Source organism: Diplotaxodon limnothrissa, linkage group LG7, assembly GCF_057381915.1.
Source record: "Diplotaxodon limnothrissa isolate DT_005_m linkage group LG7, D_limnothrissa_male_GT1.1, whole genome shotgun sequence".
Taxonomy (NCBI): Eukaryota; Metazoa; Chordata; class Actinopteri; order Cichliformes; family Cichlidae; genus Diplotaxodon; species Diplotaxodon limnothrissa.
This window is the reverse complement of record NC_140602.1, coordinates 46,854,146-46,873,070: the sequence shown is the minus strand read 5'-3', so window position 1 is coordinate 46,873,070 and position 18,925 is coordinate 46,854,146. Positions and strand designations below refer to the sequence as shown.

Genomic DNA, 18,925 nt, shown 5'->3' with positions numbered 1-18,925 from the left:
AAGCCGAGGTACATTAAATCCCTGACATTCCTTCTGCTCTGCAACATGGCACTGTTGGACAGGAAACAACTTCTGTGCGGCCCCAGTTGGCTCACTCTTCAGTTTCCTTGCGTTAGTTTTTGGTCCACTGCAAACTTAAGGAATTTCATTAAGACAGAAATTGCAAAAACAGGGGAACGTGTCGGGTGAGTTGTTTTCAAGATTACAGCTTGTCACATAAACAGAATTACAGAGCATCTAAAATTAACGAAGGCAAGCGTTATGCACAGAGTGCATAGAAAAGCTAGCATTAGAGACTTTTTTTTTCCTTTTTAACAGCCTTTCTTCTCAATTTCCTATATACAAGAGTAGCAGCAGTGACATCTCTTTAGGGTTTTTTTCCTTAGTTTTTATGTGGCTAAAAGCTATAAGTGTCTATCGTTGAGTGGCTACTAAATCATTTTCAAAGGGAACGGAAAAAAACTGCCCCATGATCCTTAATTTAAAATCATATATAAAGTTTTGTTAGCTACATACAGAAACATTTTTGTTCAACCAAAAGTGTATCAGCAGTTGGAATGTGTGACAACATGAAATCATACTAAAATTAGGAGGATTAACTAGAAAATTAAGGAAAAACTAAACAAAAACCCAAAACACAATGATAGCACCATGATTTCTTTTTTATGTAATATTAATTGAAATTATAGCAAAACTATTATGTACAATAGGTAAGGTCTTGAGTCAATCAATGCCTTTGCTCCACTGGGACTAGTGACATGGATTTGAGCTCTGAGACATCAGTAGTTATCAGTAGTAATTTGTCTTCGGGATAAAACCCATCTGCATACACAGACAGAGGCAGAAACGGGAAACATTTAACGGGTCGAATTAGTCCTTTTCCTTCAGGTCCCTTCCATCAGCTGCCGAGCACAGACTTAACGAGCACATCCAGAATCTAAGCAGTAAGACAAGGACAGAACAGCGTGGCCGGTGTATCAGCACTTCATTGCTCCTCCACTGACCCGGCTGGAAGAGGAGAGCACATCCACACCGGTGCAAACAGAGACAATGTGTGAAAAAGGACACAAACACCAAGACTTACAAAGAGAAAGATATGTGAAGAGTAACAGGGCAAAAAGAGGCCAGACAAGGTCAGCTGTGCCCCCAGACCCTCAAACAGAGGCATAGGTGTTGCCCGTGGTGCTGCAGTGGCGGATGGTCGGAGTACCAACAGAGGGGGTAAGGATGTGCTCAGTGTGGTCCTGTGGGGGCTGCGGCAAAGAGTGAAGTACACCAGGCTGGACAACACCCACCACAGGGTGGGACCCATCTTCTAGTGCCCCGACCTGGATCACCTGGATTACCTCGTGCTCCGACTTCTCCCGCTTGGCAAGAGGCTCCCCGGACTCCTCCGTGTCCTCTTCTAAGTCACTGTCCATCCCACTTGTTTCATCTAGACAGGAGAAAACAGCAAACAAGCATTAAAAGGAAGCTTTAGAGACGACTGAAGATGCAGAAATCATCACAATTCAATGACATAAAAAAATCTCACAATATTTGTAGCAAATATTATCATTTTACATACCTTTGTCAATGTTAGTAAGGGATAAGGTGTTGAGACTGTCAAACTGCAAAGACAAACAATTATCATAAAGAATTTTCTGTTTAGTTGTTTTCTATGATTTTACAGGTTGTTATTTAATATAGTGTATGACAACGGCACTAACTATGAAACATCATTTTAAAAAGTCAGAGAGAGTAAAGAGAAAACAAGATATGCAACATCTTTACCTCCCCCATGACACCAATAGGTGTCTCTCCAGTAGCTTGAGCCACACGATGTTCCACCAGGTAAAACATGTATTCGTCATACAGCAGTCGAATCAGGTGGAAGGAACCAAAGCTGGCAGCACTGCGTAGGGTCAGGTCCCTGATCACCATCGAGCTGCAGAAATATAAAACACCAAAGTGTTTTTGTCTTTTCAAAACAATGCTGCACACTCTCATGTGTGTCTCAGAATACACTTATTTCCCACCCTCTACCACAGACCTGTAGAAGGACCATTTTAGCAGGAACTGTCGAGCTGCCCTGGGGAAGCTGGGCCGGTGCTCGTAGGGCTTGAGGACCTGAGTGACCACATTGTCTAGCCACGCTGCCCATTGCTCCAGAGAGCTTTGCTGCTGTAATGTGGCCTTGAAGTCCTGCTCCAAGTGCTGAACCATTCCTTCCTCACACTGGCACACCCACGATGCCTGCTCCTATGCAACAGTCACACAGGGGTTGTATTTGGACATTTTCAGAAAACAATCGACAAAAAAATGAATAAGTGTCTATTCTTTGACACAGTAGTTAAGATCTTTAGTTCTTACCTGTACATTGGCAAAGTCAACACGATTGAGATCGCTGAGCATCTGGTTGATCTGTGATGTGTTCTGCAACACAGCACGTGCCGCCTGAGCCAGGTGGTTCAGAGATGTATATCTGCGCAATGTTTGCGCAAAGGCACTAACAGCGGCAATCTGTTAAAAGAAACAAGAGCCCAGATGTTATCTTTTTTAAGTACACATGCATACGTATCGTAAACACATTAGTCTGCTCTAGGTATTCATGTTATCTATTATTAAACTGTAGTGTTATTACAGCCAGGCCTTGAAGTTACGCTCAGTGCCAGCCACCATAATTCAATTAAGTTTTATTTATGTACCTGATAAGCTTTAATGCATCCTACTGCAAATCTTACTTTGTTAGAACTACTTCACCTTAGTTAGCCTGCACACAATTGCTATACATCTGCAAGCCACTTTACAAACCATCTCCTTGCTGTTGATCTCAGTCTTTAGGTTTCGATGTATGCATACTTAAGGGTGAGGAACACACTCATGCTTTCTAAGTATGTGATCTGAAAGCCATACAGCCAAATACAAACATCTGCAATAACATACCTTGGTCTGGATCATTCTCTGTGGAATGGCATTCATGGCATTAGTGAGCCAACTTTCCAGGCTTTTGGCAAAATTGCGAATGGCTTGAGTCAAGGCACCTGACAAATGATACAGAAAGGCAAATCTGACAACACTGCATTAATGATTGAGCTGTCATCAACATTAACACAAACAAACAAATAAAGCATGAGTCATGTGTGACTGTGGCTCACTGGGAATGGGTCTCAGGACATCAGGAATAAGGATCTCCACAAGGGCCTGGTACATTAAATGGTCGCAGGTGCTCATCCACTTGAGTACAGTTTCGTTTCTGCACAGCACCAATAGCTGTGATTTGGGGAGCCGCGCTTCAATCTCACTTATGCTGCTACAAAATGAAAAACAAAACACAACAAAACAAAAAAACCCCCCCCAGATTAACCTGTTTTGTTTTGTTTTTTTAAATTTCTGACATTAAATATTTTAATATTTATCCTTCAGACACAACATACTGCATGTATATCATTTACTTGACCTCACCTGTTTTCTGTGACAGTAGCACCCTCTACAGTGTCCGGGGGAGAATAACGCCAGAATGTCTGCCACAGCTTCTCAATCAGACTGAACTGGAGGTTGACAACCACATCCAGGATAGCCTGAAATGAAAAGAGAACATTCATGACTGATACTGCTTTCTTTGTTCTTTTGAAAATAATGACTTCTAAAAACTATTGCTAGTCAATTCTGTTATATTGTCAGTTTTTTTTCCATTGCACTTAGTGCTAAAATGAAATTCCATTCCTTTTGTATTAACAAGCGGAAACCTTTAACACGGACATTAAAATACCAAACTATCTGCAAGGTTACACACTACTATGGGTTTGTAAGGACATTTTTTTTTTTGTTTAACTTTTTTAATTTGGATAAAATGAAAAGTTAGAGCTGTGGTCAACACTTGTGGATGATTTGATCCCTAATTTCTGGGTCATTATCAGAGTTGAGGAGAATGTTCTGTTTCAAAATGTCAGCTGCTGGCATTTACAGATCTGTCACACCTGATCTTTTCGAAAGTTCCCCCACTCTCAATCCAAAAAAACCCAACAAAACTTTAAATTCACAGACTTCTTTAAATTAAGCAAAACTGTACTTTACTGTATTTTTAGTATTAGCAGCTTTTTGTGGGGCGGCCGTGGCTCAGATGGGAGAGCAGGTATACACATTTGAAGGTTGGTGGATCGATCCCTGGCTACTCTAGTCTGTGTGTCGAAGTATCCTTGGGCATGATACATCCATCAGAGCGTAAGTGCGAATGTCAGATTTAAAAAAAAAACATTTCAAAAAGTGCTTACACACAGATCGAAAGAAAGAAAGAAGAAGAAGAAAAAAAAGCACTGTATGATTGTGTCTGAGATTGGGTGAATGAGACTTGTAGTGAGAAAGTGCTTTAGCTGCTCAAAGTGAGTAGAAAAGCACCATGTAAGTAAGAGCCCATTTACTGTAGTTCTTGATTAAGAAAAAAAGATGGTGTTATGATTGATAAAGAGAACAAAACTGACCTTACTTTGACAGAGAAAAACAGTCTTATTAGAAAATAAGTGGAAAACATAATATGGGCCCTGCAGAAATTAAGTTAAGCCCAGGTTAATAGTCACTCACACACACACACACACACACACACACACACACACACACACACACACACACACACACACACACACACACACACACACACACACACACACACACGATGACGCATCAATGAAGGTGATAACATTGAAAGGGATTACTCAGCCATCTTTTAGCATGAAAGAGGATCCTGACCCGTTTCCTTTGTGACATCAACTTAAGTGCCCAGTGTGCCGTGTGTGTGTGAGACGCTGCATTGAATATAAAAAGCACTTTGTCTAACCTCACAGTGCTCTCTGTAAAGGGACTGGAGAGCTTTCACATCATCTAGGCTGATGTTCTCTGTATTGCTCTGTCCAAGGTCCAGCTCTACAAAGTCGGGGAGTGCCCGCGACGCATCTGTTGGAAGTGAACACAACAGAATCATCTAAAAGACATAATAGCCAGTATATGTCAGTTCAGACTTTTGGATAAAAAGAAAAGCCGCTGACCTAGGAACTGCTGGTGGTGCTGGCTCTGTGCTATAACTGTCTGCTCTGCAGCACCAGGATGGTGCTGCCCTCCACCTGAGTAATTCTCCCCAGAGCCACCATCAAACTTCTGCACTGGCTTGAACCTTAAAAAAACAAAACAAAAACAAAACAATAACAAAAACCCCCCAATACCAAAATCACATTGCTTCCTACCTACTAAAACTACAACTTGCTAATATTTCAGTCCAGGCTGTGTGTGCTCTACCTCTGTTTCTGCTGAACAGGCTGCTGTCTGAGTGCCATGTACTGCATGTCTTCTTGGAGTCTGTTGAGTGGGGAATCTGGTTTCACACGTATACCATAGTAATGATATTTGGAGTTCCCTCTGCAACACAAACCCCAAAGTTAAAACACACTGATAGACTCACAGTGAGGAGGCGGGCATATTTCTAATAGATTAAAATGTCAAATCCCTAATGTAACAGCTTTTCTTTACTTAAGAAGATAAAAGGCGCTAACCTTGTCCCGAGGCGTCTTGTACGGAGACCCATGAAGATGGAGCGGATGAGTTTGCCAAAAGAAGCTGCATTTACAGGGTCCAATTTCTGCTCCTGGCAATGGCGCAGATAATGATTGTAGAGAGTAGATCGTGGCAGACTTACTCCCTCTGCTGTCTCGTAGTTGTCCAACAGCCACTGGAGCTACAACAGCAAGAAAGAATTGTTTTTCATGACATTTTTTTTTTTATCTTCCTTTTTAACTTAACAGACTTCCATGTTGGTCCTTACAAAAACCTTAGGCCAACAGTTAGTAAATATAATACTGCTCCATCACTGCTCTGCAAAAGCTTCTATAGCAGCCAGAAAATTTAAAGCGGTAATAATTAAAACCAGCAACGAAAATAGCAGGCACCACACTGAACTTAAATGTACAGAGACTGGAGGGAGGCAGCAAGAGAGCGAGTTTAGCAAAAGTTAAGGTTAGACGTGGGCGAGCGTTCATAAAAGCAACTTACATGGCTGTTGAGCAGCGAGCTTCTCTGACTGGATAAACCCTCAGATTTTTGGAGAGTCTCAATCGCCATTTCAATCTGATAAACCACGAAGCACAGGACAACAAAATGTAAGAGGGGAAAATGAAAACAAAAGCAAGAAAAATAAAGAGTTGATGTACACACATGAATAGGCCACAAGCGAAAATAAAAAAAGGCAATCTAGAAAAGACTCCAAAGCAAGCACCGCTAAACCCAAGCAGAGCAGGACAACCTGTCATTCAGGAAAACCTTTCGAGATGACAATGACTCTGTAATACCAGACTGGCTCTTATTTTACAGAGAGGGGAGGCATGAACACGAGGCATAAAGTTAACCATTCTCAGTTCAAAACTATTTAGTGCTCTTCTGGTAAATATGTGCTGTGTCTCAGCGTGATTCCAATAGAGCTGGGCGATAGAACGATAACGATATGTATCGCGATATAACTTTTACTCGATAGAGAAATTAAGCTATCGCGATAGACCTCGCCGCTCTTGTCCTCTTAAAATAAAAAAATTAACATTTTTTTTTAAAAAAAGGTCAGCCAATCCAAACTAAGTAGCGCAGAGCCGAACCAATCACAGCCGCAGCGTCACGTCGCGTGACTTGTTACGTACAGCACAAGTGCCAAGCCGCACGTGTTTGTTTGGGAAGCAGCCAGCGGGTAATGGAGCCAGCGCGTAATGGAGGAAATGAGTGTGCCGACTAGAAAAATCAACCGAGCGTGACCGAAGAGAAAACAGATGACGGTTCCAATGCCGGAGAGATTGTCGAACGGAAGAGCCATAGAAGTTCCGTAGTGTGAAGGTATTTCGGCTATTTCAAGTCTGACAAAAAACAGAGTAGCGTGCACTGTAAATTGTGCCGAAAGCAAGTCTGGAAATACAATAAACTGGTGCATGCGTCACACTGTGCGCCACGTTATTGTTTCGGTGAAATGAATTTCTACAATACTGTTACTGTTAATTCTACTCTCTGCAGTGTTTAAATGCTTACATATACACACAGTTACTGTCCGTCCACACATACGACTCGGTTCTGCTTCTATGCCCCAGCTTTGTTTACTTTTTCCCACCGAGGCTTCTAGACTTTTGATTGGCCAACATTTCTTCACGGTTAGGAATCTAGCGCCACCTGCTGCTTTGGCATGTTCATAGCAGCGTTTTTCTTCATTTCTGCCTTTATGTGTGGACGGGATTATTTTTTTAAACGGAAAATCTCCGTTTTCAAAAATACCCGTGTACGTGTGGACGTAGCCTCAGTCTCTGACTGGAAGCGCTAATTCGTCATTCGGCTTTTGTCAGACTAAAGTAACTGTTAAAACTGTTTGAAAAGCTAAGCTATACAACAAGGACAGATTGAGAATTTCCTTTTAGTTCTCAGTTTATTTGATATTGACAAAAGTTAGTCAGTTTTGTCTGTTATTCTGTAAAACAAACTAAGATTTATTTTTAGAATTAATATTTTGTTTCTAAGTGGAATTGACAATTTAGTCTGTTTCGTTTGTTCTATTTTGAAACTTAAACTCTTTAGCGGCTGCCTTTTGTGTAGTTTGCAATATTTGCCTTTATTTATCTGAAAAAGTCTCATGTTCCTTAAGTACATCTACCCTGTTGAACTTATTATGGGAAATAAATATTTAAATAAAAACAAGCTGCTGATTATTTCACATTTTACTTGTGAGCAACGGCACATTTAAATCTTACAAATATAGTTATTTGGCTTATATCGTGATAGATATCGTTATCGCCTGAAATGAAAAAAACATATCGTGATATGAAAAAATCTCATATCGCCCAGCTCTAGATTCCAATAGTATAAATTAAAGTAAAAACCAAACACTTAGCTCAAGTGAGGGTGATTGCATAGTATGTACGCCTGGCTCTTAGTTCTCAGCAGGTCATTGTAGTGCAAGAACATTTACTTCCAAAGTGAGATATGCAGTAGTTGGAAATATGACTCTTAAAAGACTGTTTGAAAGCTAATAATTTAGATGAAGTGTACATAACAGTCCAGGAAAAAAGTAAATAGACCCAGTGATTCAACACCTTGTAGAAACATTTTTAGCAGCAACAGCTTTTCAGTATGACTATCAGTGTCTCTCAATGTTATGGAAAAATTTTGGCACACTCTTCTGTACAGAGTTGGTTTAGTTCTTTCTGGTTTGCAGATATTTAGTTATGCACAGCTCTCTTGCATAAAAGTCCAGATCTCATTTAGACTGAGGGCTGGACTTTGACTAGGTCACTGTAACACCTCCATTCTTTTCTTTTTCAGCCATTCTGTTATAGATCTGGTGCTGGGCTTGGGCTCATCATTGTGTTGCATGACTCAGTTTGGGCAAGCTTTAGCTGTTGGACAGATGGCCTGACACTTGATTCTAGAGTATTTTGGTCTACAGAGGAGTTCATGGTGAAGTCGATCACTACAAACTGCAAAACAAGCCCGAATCCTCAGCCCTCCACCACCGTGCCTAACAGCTGGTATGAGGTGATTGTGCTGATATGCTGTGTTTGGCTTTTGCCAGATGTGGGGCTGTGCTATATGGTCAAACATCTCCACTCTGGTATCGTCCATCCAAAAGATAGTGATGAAGAAGTCTTCTGGTTTGTTCGGATACAACTTTGCAAACTGAAAACTAGCCACCATGTTCTTCTTTTTAAAGAGAAGAGGCTTTCTCCTGGCGACCCTTCCCAACAAACCATACTTCTTCAATCTTTTTCTAATTGTGTGGTAATGAATTTTCTTCTTCTTCTTTTTTGCAATTTCTCCAATTATTGCACAGTCTTGGGGTAAATTGCTGGAAAGATTGTGACATTGTGTTAACCCACACCTGAATGCTCCAAACCAGCAAACTTCTGCTTTTATAGAGGTGCTCACACTTGCTGATGATCAATTAATAACGTATAATTAGCGGCACCTGGCTACTACTTAGCCTCTTAATTCCTATGCAAAGCAATAAGGGTGCACGCAGGTCTTCATAGACTTGCATAGTCCTGTGAAACCTGACTGCACATGTTGTTTTATGAGTAGATATTTTCTAAAATGCAAAATATTTTCTTACAGTGAATTCAGATCATCATAGCAAAATAAAAAGGCTACGATTTTCCATAAGCATGCCCTAATTTCCCCTCCTTACTGCACCTGTCTCTTAGCTCTTATCACTTCCCTGTCTTCTTCCTCAAAGATTGGGAATAGTAGACATATAAAATAAGGGATAAAAACAAACCCCTATATTGCTCAAATAACATTAAAGATGATAGTGAACACTGCCGGTAGAAGTTACATCACTCCAGAAACTCCCAGCCTACACAGTGCATTTCATACATTAGCACCACATAATGACCAGAGATAAAGCACACGCCACACAATGAAGGAAAAGTAGCACGCTAAAATTGTCTATGTATGATATGGTACAATATGTGCACACATGAAAATTTTGCACACATGACATAACTTCAAAGTTTAAATTTGGAACTCTAATTAAGAAATGGCCGATCCACATTTCGGATCAAACTCGTGCATAGATAGATGAAGCATGACAGAAACAGCATTTATGCTAATAGGGAGATTCCAAGCAAACTATTACTGGCCTGGATCTTACCAGGCAAAATTTATAAGTTACCAAATCACAACAAACTACATAACACTACTCAGATCAAGAAACAAACACACAAATGCAAAGAGGGAAAGGTAGACCGAGGACCCACACAGTCGATGCTATGCAACTTACAGTAGCTGGTGAAGCTCGTGCGGTCTGGGTTGCAGGGTGGGGTCCAGCACTGTCCATGAGGTAAGCCCCAGAACTGCTGCTGATTACCTGACCCCCCGCCAGACCCATGCTCATTCCTCCAGTGCCCCCTCCTCCATTGTTGGTCATGCCATGTGACGTCACCACAGTGGACACCTGTGCTGAGCTGCCCTGTGTGTCAAAGTAGTTCCCTCCACTGTTCTGGCTGTATAGCGCTGGCTCTGAGTAGGAGTAGGTTCTTCTGTTTAGAAGAGATGACAACAATCAGCCAGTGTGCCCAAAGTAAGGATATAAAAACTACAAACGTTTATACATGGTAAATTTATTTAACAGACAATTTAAAAATAGGTGTTATTGTGGATTTTGTGCTTTTAAGATAATTAAGTGCGACAGTGGTGCACTGGTTAGCACTACACACTACCTAATTTGAAATGTGACTCTATTGAAACATCAACCACCAGCATGATACAGTGGGGCAAAAAAGTATTTAGTCAGCCACCAATTGTGCAAGTTCCCCCACTTAAAATGATGACAGAGGTCAGTAATTTACACCAGAGGTACACTTCAACTGTGAGAGACAGAATGTGAAAATAAAAATCCATGAATCCACATGGTAGGATTTGTAAAGAATTTATTCATAAATCAGGGTGGAAAATAAGTATTTGGTCACCTCAAACAAGGAAGATCTCTGGCTCTCACAGACCTGTAACGTCTTCTGTAAGAAGCTTTTCTGTCCCCCACTCGTTACCTGTATGAATGGCACCTGTTTGAACTCATCATCTGTATAAAAGACACCTGTCCACAGCCTCAAACAGTCAGACTCCAAACTCCGCCATGGCCAAGACCAAAGAGCTTTCGAAGGACACCAGGAAAAGTATTGTAGACCTGCACCAGACTGGGAAGAGTGAATCTACAATAGGCAAGCAGCTTGGTGTGAAAAAACCAACTGTGTGAGCAATCATCAGAAAATGGAAGACATACAAGACCACTGATAATCTCCCTCGATCTGGGGCTCCACGCAAGATCTCATCCCGTGGGGTCAAAATGATCATGAGAACGGTGAGCAAAGATCCCAGAACCACACGGGGGGACCTGGTGAATGACCTGCAGAGAGCTGGGACCAAAGTAACAAAGGTCACCATCAGTAACACACTACAACGGCAGGGAATCAAATCCCGCAGTGCCAGACGTGTTCCGCTGCTGAAGCCAGTGCATGTCCAGGCCCGTCTGAAGTTTGCCAGAGAGCACATGGATGATACAGCAGAGGATTGGGAGAATGTCATGTGGTCAGATGAAACCAAAGTAGAACTTTTTGGTATAAACTCAACTCGTCGTGTTTGGAGGAAGAAGAATACTGAGTTGCATCCCAAGAACACCATACCTACTGTGAAGCATGGGGGTGGAAACATCATGCTATGGGGCTGTTTTTCTGCCAAGGGGACAGGACGACTGATCCGTGTTAAGGACAGAATGAATGGGGCCATGTATCGTGAGATTTTGAGCCAAAACCTCCTTCCATCAGTGAGAACTTTGAAGATGAAACGAGGCTGGGTCTTCCAACATGACAATGATCCAAAACACACCGCCCGGGCAACAAAGGAGTGGCTCCGTAAGAAGCATTTGAAAGTCCTGGAGTGGCCTAGCCAGTCTCCAGACCTCAACCCCATAGAAAATCTGTGGCGGGAGTTGAAAGTCCGTGTTGATCGGCGACAGCCCCAAAACATCACTGCTCTCGAGAAGATCTGCATGGAGGAATGGGCCAAAATACCAGCTACTGTGTGTGCAAACCTGGTAAAGACCTATAGTAAACGTTTGACCTCTGTTATTGCCAACAAAGGTTATGTTACAAAGTATTGAGTTGTATTTTTGTTATTGACCAAATACTTATTTTCCACCCTGATTTACGAATAAATTCTTTACAAATCCTACCATGTGGATTCATGGATTTTTTTTTCACATTCTGTCTCTCACAGTTGAAGTGTACCTCTGGTGCAAATTACTGACCTCTGTCATCATTTTAAGTGGGGGAACTTGCACAATCGGTGGCTGACTAAATACTTTTTTGCCCCACTGTATACAGTGACATAGCATAAGTCAAGTAAGCACAAAAGTAGCCTAAGCAAGATTTTCCCTGGACATTAGAAGTAAAATAGGAAAAAAAGGCTCAACACTGATTGTCACATTATATACTGAAAAATATTTTCTATTTGGGATGTTCTATCTTGGGTCGAGCTTTTTAACCAGCCGCTTAAAGTCATGCTTTTCTACCATGAAACCGAATCAATAATGTCCATCCACACTTTGTTCTTCCTGTTCCATGTAGTGCAACTAAAGAGTGCAGATACTGATGCTTTCTTGAGTCATTTGTTTACTTTTGGGTTGCACATGACCAGCTGCTAACATCCTCTGGAACAGCCTGGTTGTGCTCAACAGTATGTTTTTCCGTCAAACGGTGAATCATGTTTGTTGTTTAAACTTTGAGTGGAAAAGGTTTTTTTTGCATATTTTGCAAAGTATTGTGTTAGAGATAAATCGACATCGGACGCTGAGATGGGCCTCACGCAATGACATGACTGTGCTTGTGTCACTGCTGTACATGCTAGGGAACATTAAAGCATGTAGTTGCTACAGCGACGATGTCATGATAAGACACTTTTATATCCTGTATTATCGCAGCTGATATAACACGGCATAGCCGTACTTCTGCATTTTGTTTGCGTCACATATCGGCTTGGGCTTGTTATTGAGTGTGGATCTAACTCTATTCCCTAGACTCAAGAGACTCTTGGAAAGCCTCACAATTTAAAAGAAAAGACTACTTCAGGTCATTTTCAGGTGACTAAGCACCATCAAACACAGGTCTCCACACCACAAAGAAAAGAAATCTAACACAAAAACAACCATGCACTCCCACCAACATCATGTGCTTGTGACATGAATGATGGTGTGAAGAGACCAGGGAGGAGAAAGAACAGGCTTCAGAGATTTTACGTTAATATCTGTGGAGTGGTGTATGAGAAGTCTGGCTAAGTGACTCACATGGTGCCATTGGTGAAGACGCCACTGTTTTCCTCGACATACTGCACCTGTGCTGGGTAAACATGCTGAACCTGTTGAACAGTCTGGGCCTGGAAAGATAAATCGCAAAGGTTATTAATTAATCAACTTGTTTACTACACTTCTATATTGAACTAAGTAATACAAACATCCATTTCATGTGCACTGGCACCAGGCAGGCTGGACATACCTGCTGCTGGACGGGGACCTGCTGGGTGGAGCCAGTAGGCTGGACAGGCACAGTGGTCTGAAGAGGGACAGTGGAGGTGGAGTCAGCGCCTGCTTCAGGGGTCTGCATGGCGCCTAAATAAGAAAGGGAAAACACTAAATCATTGTAGACCAGATGGTCTAACCTGTAAAGCAGCTTTTTACAGAAGTTTAAAATTAACACAGGACAACGTTTTGTTAATTACAATGTATTTAATCTAATATAGTGCTGAATATAAGAAAAGCTATGCTCAAAAATGTGTGCAAATTTTGAATTTGGCACCAGCAACACATTTAGAAAAAGTTGCGACCAGAGCAACAAGAGACTTGGTAAGTTATGTAAAGATAAAACCTGGTGAATTGTGTCACTTCACCAGCAGCATAGAGGAATCCTTGAGCGTGAAAGACTTTTATGGACAAATAGGTACAGGTTAAAGCTCATCAATGTAAAAGTACAAGGAAACTGGGGGGAGTTTCATCATCTGTGATATAAGGCTGAACAGACAAGACCTTCAAGGCCTTGTGAAATACTGCATTGAGGACAGGGACAGCTCAGTTGAGAAAATGAAATCATGGACTCATGAAAACTTAATGTCCTTGAACACAGTTTGTTGATGTATTTAAAAAAGAAAAAAACACAAATAAAAAAAGAACAAAACAAACAAGAGACCCTGTATAATCATAGTGTTTTCTGTATGGAGGACGGATTGAGGTAAAGTGGAAAGAGGTTTGACCAGGGAAAATGATTTTTGGAAACAGCAAACACCTCTGGAGTGAAAAAAAGAAACAGACCATTCAGCTTTTTAAATGCAAACACTTCAAAAGCCAAGCATGCCAATATGGCAGTGTAATGCACATCTATGGAATACACATTAATGCTGAGTGATATATATAACTTTGAGGGGAAAATATGTTGCGATTTGGGGAATCTTTTTACAGAAAAGGGTTTATTTCCTGCCTAACCACATTGTGCATCATAATAGCATGGTTATGAGTTCAAATCTGCTAAACTGGCCTGTCTGTAGTCTGGACCTGGTGACTCGATCATCTGGACCATTACGAAAGCAAAATATGACAAATAAGGCCCCAAACTGTTTGAGTAGCTAAAAAAAAGCCTACATCAAGAATGGAATACCTGTTTTGCTTGCTCCTCAAATTTAACGACTGACTTTTCAGTCAACATGTATAGATTGTTGTTAAAAGAAAAGGTACTGTACCTTAGTGTTCATCATGCTTCTGCCCACCCCGAAAAAACAAAAAATGTAATACTCTATTCACAGCTAAATAGGGGGTTTATATTACTTGTAATTATCAGTGTAGCACACAGCTAATACTAGTGTGCAATCAAAGATCAATGAACACCAGTTCTAATAGGCAAATACTTTTGATGCACCACCCAATCCACATGATTTGGTTAGGCCACGACATAAAATGTAGGAAACCTTAGGTACCATCACAGAGCCTTGTATGTTCTACTGAAATCAATGCTAATAAAACAGCTCTAGACCAATCCTACGGAAACACCTGTTTCTGCCCTCTGGTACTCAGTGTGCCGAGAGCCTCATGCTTCAGTGACGCATGATCCTGTCTCCATGTTCACAGCCATAAACCAAGTTAATATTTAACAAACTCCAAACAGATGCTGCTTCTCATTTCTCTAACCGGCACTACTTTTACAGGTTTATGTTACTTAAGACTTGCATGAAATAGTATTAACAAAAACCCCCAAAACAAAACAAAACAAAAAAACTGCCAAGAACAAAATACCTCATTACAGATCTTTACCAGATGGGTTTAGTACTAACCAGAGACCTATATTCTACATCTATATTCTACATCTTAAATTTAAGACTGCATTTATATACCTACTAAGACAGACTTTGTGAAATTAAGGACAATAGGGAGAACAAACCCGATGGTGAACCTGTGTTTGTGAGTTAATAATAGTATGGCTACGCTCGGCTCCATTCCTTTCCTTTCTAGGGAAAGGCCACCTCCTTCCCACCACAGTTTCCATGAACAAGCCTCTCTTGGTTAATTAAGCTGGGTCTCCCAACAGCTTCAAATCTCTGCAGGGACAGCTCGATCTGTCCCTTCACCTGACACTGGCTCCTCTCTTTAGACAAAAATTATCACTTGATTCTTGTTGAGGTGACTAACCTCAAATGAAAACAACCGGGTAGAGTCAACAGTAGTAGGTGCAATGAAAATGAAAGAAATAGCAGGGCAAAAGGAAAATCTCCTTAAGACACTGAAAGTTAGGACAATACGCTGACATTCTAACAACAGGATTAAACCTTTACATGCATGCTACAACAAACCAGTAACTTGGTTTAAAAGCCGGTGAATCCAAGCTACCAACCCTATTAAAGGGCCACACCTCACAAACTTCAGCTTTGAGTTCATAGGAAAAACCATGATGGTGTCTATCACAGGTGTTTAGCCACCATTTCCTCACACGGCTTCATTGTGTCTTGATTTTATTCCTGCAAGACTCTGTATCTCTAGGACTGGCATTCTTCCCTCATTTGCTGTTTTGGTCATGGTGGCACAGACTGTCTAACACTGTCCATCAGAAATCTACAATAGATGTTCAAATGATCTGGTTATGGCAAGCCGCAGTTAATAATTCACATTGTTTTCATACCCGCTGATCTATTTGGTAAACTTGTTTGCCCTTGTGCAAAGGGGAGTCTGATATTAGAAAACACCACTCCCTTCAAAATAGAAATGTTTCATCATAAGATAAAGGTGACCACTTGGAATAACTTTGTATTGATTTGTAGTGACCTTTCCATCTAAGGGGGCAAGCGGACCCAAACCGCATCAGCAGAATGTCCCCCACAGCATAACAAGGGTCAAGGGTTTAGGTTTTTCCTTTAATCTGTCAACCATCTGCATATGAATGCTGAGAAAGGAACTACTTTGAGAGAGGACGTAGGGTTATATTCCACAATGCAGGTGGAAATCTCAAGTACAACTGATCCCACCTAATCGTAGGAAAATAGACCCTGCACCGCAGCACACTCTTGCTGCCTCACCTCAGCCCCCTCCATAAAGACACACACACACACACACACACACACACACACCTCCTGCCACACCATTCAGTCACTCCCTTGTGGCCCACTTAAATGCTGTGCTCCACTGAGCAAGTGCAAGCCCTACAAAGACTCAGAGGAACAAAAGCCACCAAGGAGTGCAACATTTTGCTCAGAGTTTTTTTCCCCTCCTCAGTTTCTCCCGCTAATGCCACAGGCAACAAATAGTAAAGCAGGAAAGGTTCACAGTCACAGCTACCAGAAAATACAAAGAACTATAATTTGCCTCTCTAATGATTATGTATGACAAAGTTGGAGTTCTTATGCATTAAGCCAAGACATAAGAACAGGTGAACAAGCTTGAAAAGTACACCACACTCAAAGTCTCGCTTTCTATCGCTCTTTCTCTTTCTCACACAAACACAGCACCACGATCACCGCTCATACAGCACCTGTGAGATGTAATTGGGAGCTGAAAAGGGAGGGGGTAGGGGGTATGCAAAGTACCACGTTTGTTTAGGAGCTGTGTTCTAAGATTGTAAAGCAGGAGTTGTTTGTAAGGACTGCCGATTCTGATTTTGATGTGAAAAACCTGCATAAATAAAAGGCAAGCATTAAACATTAAAACACTGATATGCCCAAAAACGCATAGCTGGAAAATTAAGTGCTGATAACTATGGTCATCTAAAATCTAAATGCATCCTTTATAATCTTTACGTGTCCCCCTTTTTACATTACTATTGAAAAGCTGTGGCAAATAACAAAACAAACGTGCTGCCGAGCGATGAAAATGGCTGACTGAATAATTGAATTAATCAGCCCCTCTTTAAGTGATTGGAAATGCAACAGGATCCAGGCAGCAGGTGGCATGGTACTATTTCTGCCCTAGTGGACTACAGGTAAGTGGTAACATGATCTTATAACTAGCAGTCTCCAACATCCTGTTTATGTGTGTGTGCATTTGGTGGGAGGGATGACCTATTTTGGGTTGTATGCAAACAGATTAATACATTAACATTATTTTGAGCTTTAGCTTTTATTTTACAGGTGGTATGAATTACTCTGGTGCAGTGAGGTCCAGCTGCAGGTGAGAGACAGGCGTTTCTCGTACAAAATACATAAGCAATCGCAGTGAAAAAGCCAAAGATGACCAACAGTTGTTGTGTATTGTTTCTGGATGCCCTCTCTATGACGGATGCATACAAATAAATGAAGATGGTAAAGAGTCCCCACAATGCTGCAGATGTGCCCATCTTTCCCTTCTCAGCACGCGCGCGCACACACACACACACACACACACACACACACACACCTGTTCTCTTGCCTAAGGGAAATCAGAGGTTGCAGGTGAACAGGTGGACTCGAGAGTAATTGTGATGCAACGTTAAGAAACCTACTTTTTTATAAGAAAAATCTGCAGTCAGATTAAGGAATGTTCAAAACGTGAATGAAATACAAAAACAGAATAGTTTTACTCAACTCAAAAGCAGCCTGGAATGCCCACAAACAAACAAACCCCCAAACAACCTCCTTTCTGTTGAGTGCCATAATAAAAACAACACACTTAACCCTCCTTCAATTCTTTGATACTCAGGGTACAAAAAGATGAATTATAGAAATACAAAAATGAATTTCTGTCTTTAACACGGAATCAATAATTCTGCATTATTCTTATTGTGAGGATGGGGTGTATTAACTGTTACCGGTCCATTTGCTGAATCAATAATACAGATTAACAAAACGAGTCAAGAAAACATCACGCTGTTTAAAGGATAATCCGTTAAGTGTTGTTTTCCTCAAAGCTGCCCACTGCAAAACTTAGCCTTGCGTTATCAGTCAGCTTATCATTGCCATCTGATGCCACAAAGAGGGCAGATGGAGAGCTAGCGAAGCTATCTTGCTCCCTAAGACAAAAGGGAAAGTAATGGCTTAGCTATTGTCAATAGCAGTAAGTGTGTGTGTGGAAGGCTAGCTCACAGCACTTTCCATTGCTAATCGACGCACTGATCTTGTATGAGCAAACAGCTGAACCACCCGAAACACAAACTTGCAATATCCCCATAACGTTACCCTCTCCCCCCCCCCCCCCCAAAAAAAAAGAAAAAAAAAAGAGAGAGATACCAACAGGCATTGTCAGAAGGCATCGGTGGCGTTAGCAACAGACACCTGCTCCTGCTCCAGCTGACCAGTTAGCATCACTGACTAGCCAAGACCTACGCTACCATTCAGCATGACAAGTTTAAACAAATAAGTTACGCAGAAAACACAATTTCCAGTCCAGCTGGACGCGTTTCGGCCAGTTTTAGCCTCACACAACGCAGTAAGAGGCCGTAGCTAGCTAACGGTAGCGAACAGGACCTCTCACAGCAGTGGGCATTACAGGCAACGTTAGCAAGCAGGCTAACACGTTACAAAGAAACACCCTCGCTAGCAAACTACCCCAGCGATTCATCGAGCCTTCATTCATCAGCAGACAAACATAAACCCGAGCGATAATATTTTCTTCAAAAGAACCAAACAAACTACAACGTGACGCCAGAAGAGAACTGTGCGTTGGCTAAAAATAGTAAAGAGTTTAAGCAAACCTGAGCTGTGGACTAGTTGATGAAGATGAGGATGGTGGAGGAGGTGGTAATGATGGAGAGAGAGGTTGTTGTTGGTGGGTTACAGTCGCCAGGACTACGGTGACTATGGCGCTGCCTCACTGGGCAACAGTTGCTATAAAACTGCAGCGCGCAACATTACAGGCAGGTGGGAGGAGATTATAGCGCACCTAAAACTTAATTAAACACAAAACCATCTAATCATTTATTTCTTCATATTATATATAAGG

The 18,925-nt window shown here is 41.4% G+C and overlaps 1 protein-coding gene across 1 annotated transcript; it reads right to left on the bottom strand.

The window, feature by feature from the left end:
* Positions 1-1,154: 1,154 nt before the first annotated feature.
* rfx3 (regulatory factor X, 3 (influences HLA class II expression)) lies at positions 1,155-18,715 on the bottom strand. Its single transcript, XM_085359776.1, has 17 exons — positions 18,678-18,715; positions 13,035-13,147; positions 12,827-12,915; positions 9,770-10,028; positions 6,019-6,093; positions 5,523-5,704; positions 5,269-5,388; positions 5,022-5,146; positions 4,814-4,929; positions 3,445-3,560; positions 3,138-3,292; positions 2,926-3,023; positions 2,353-2,502; positions 2,033-2,241; positions 1,774-1,927; positions 1,568-1,610; positions 1,155-1,435 (listed from the first exon to the last, which is right to left on the bottom strand). The coding sequence occupies exons 2-17, from the start codon at positions 13,140-13,142 to the stop codon at positions 1,155-1,157; spliced, it is 2,280 nt and encodes a 759-aa protein (XP_085215902.1). The 5' UTR covers positions 13,143-13,147; positions 18,678-18,715.
* Positions 18,716-18,925: the final 210 nt, after the last annotated feature.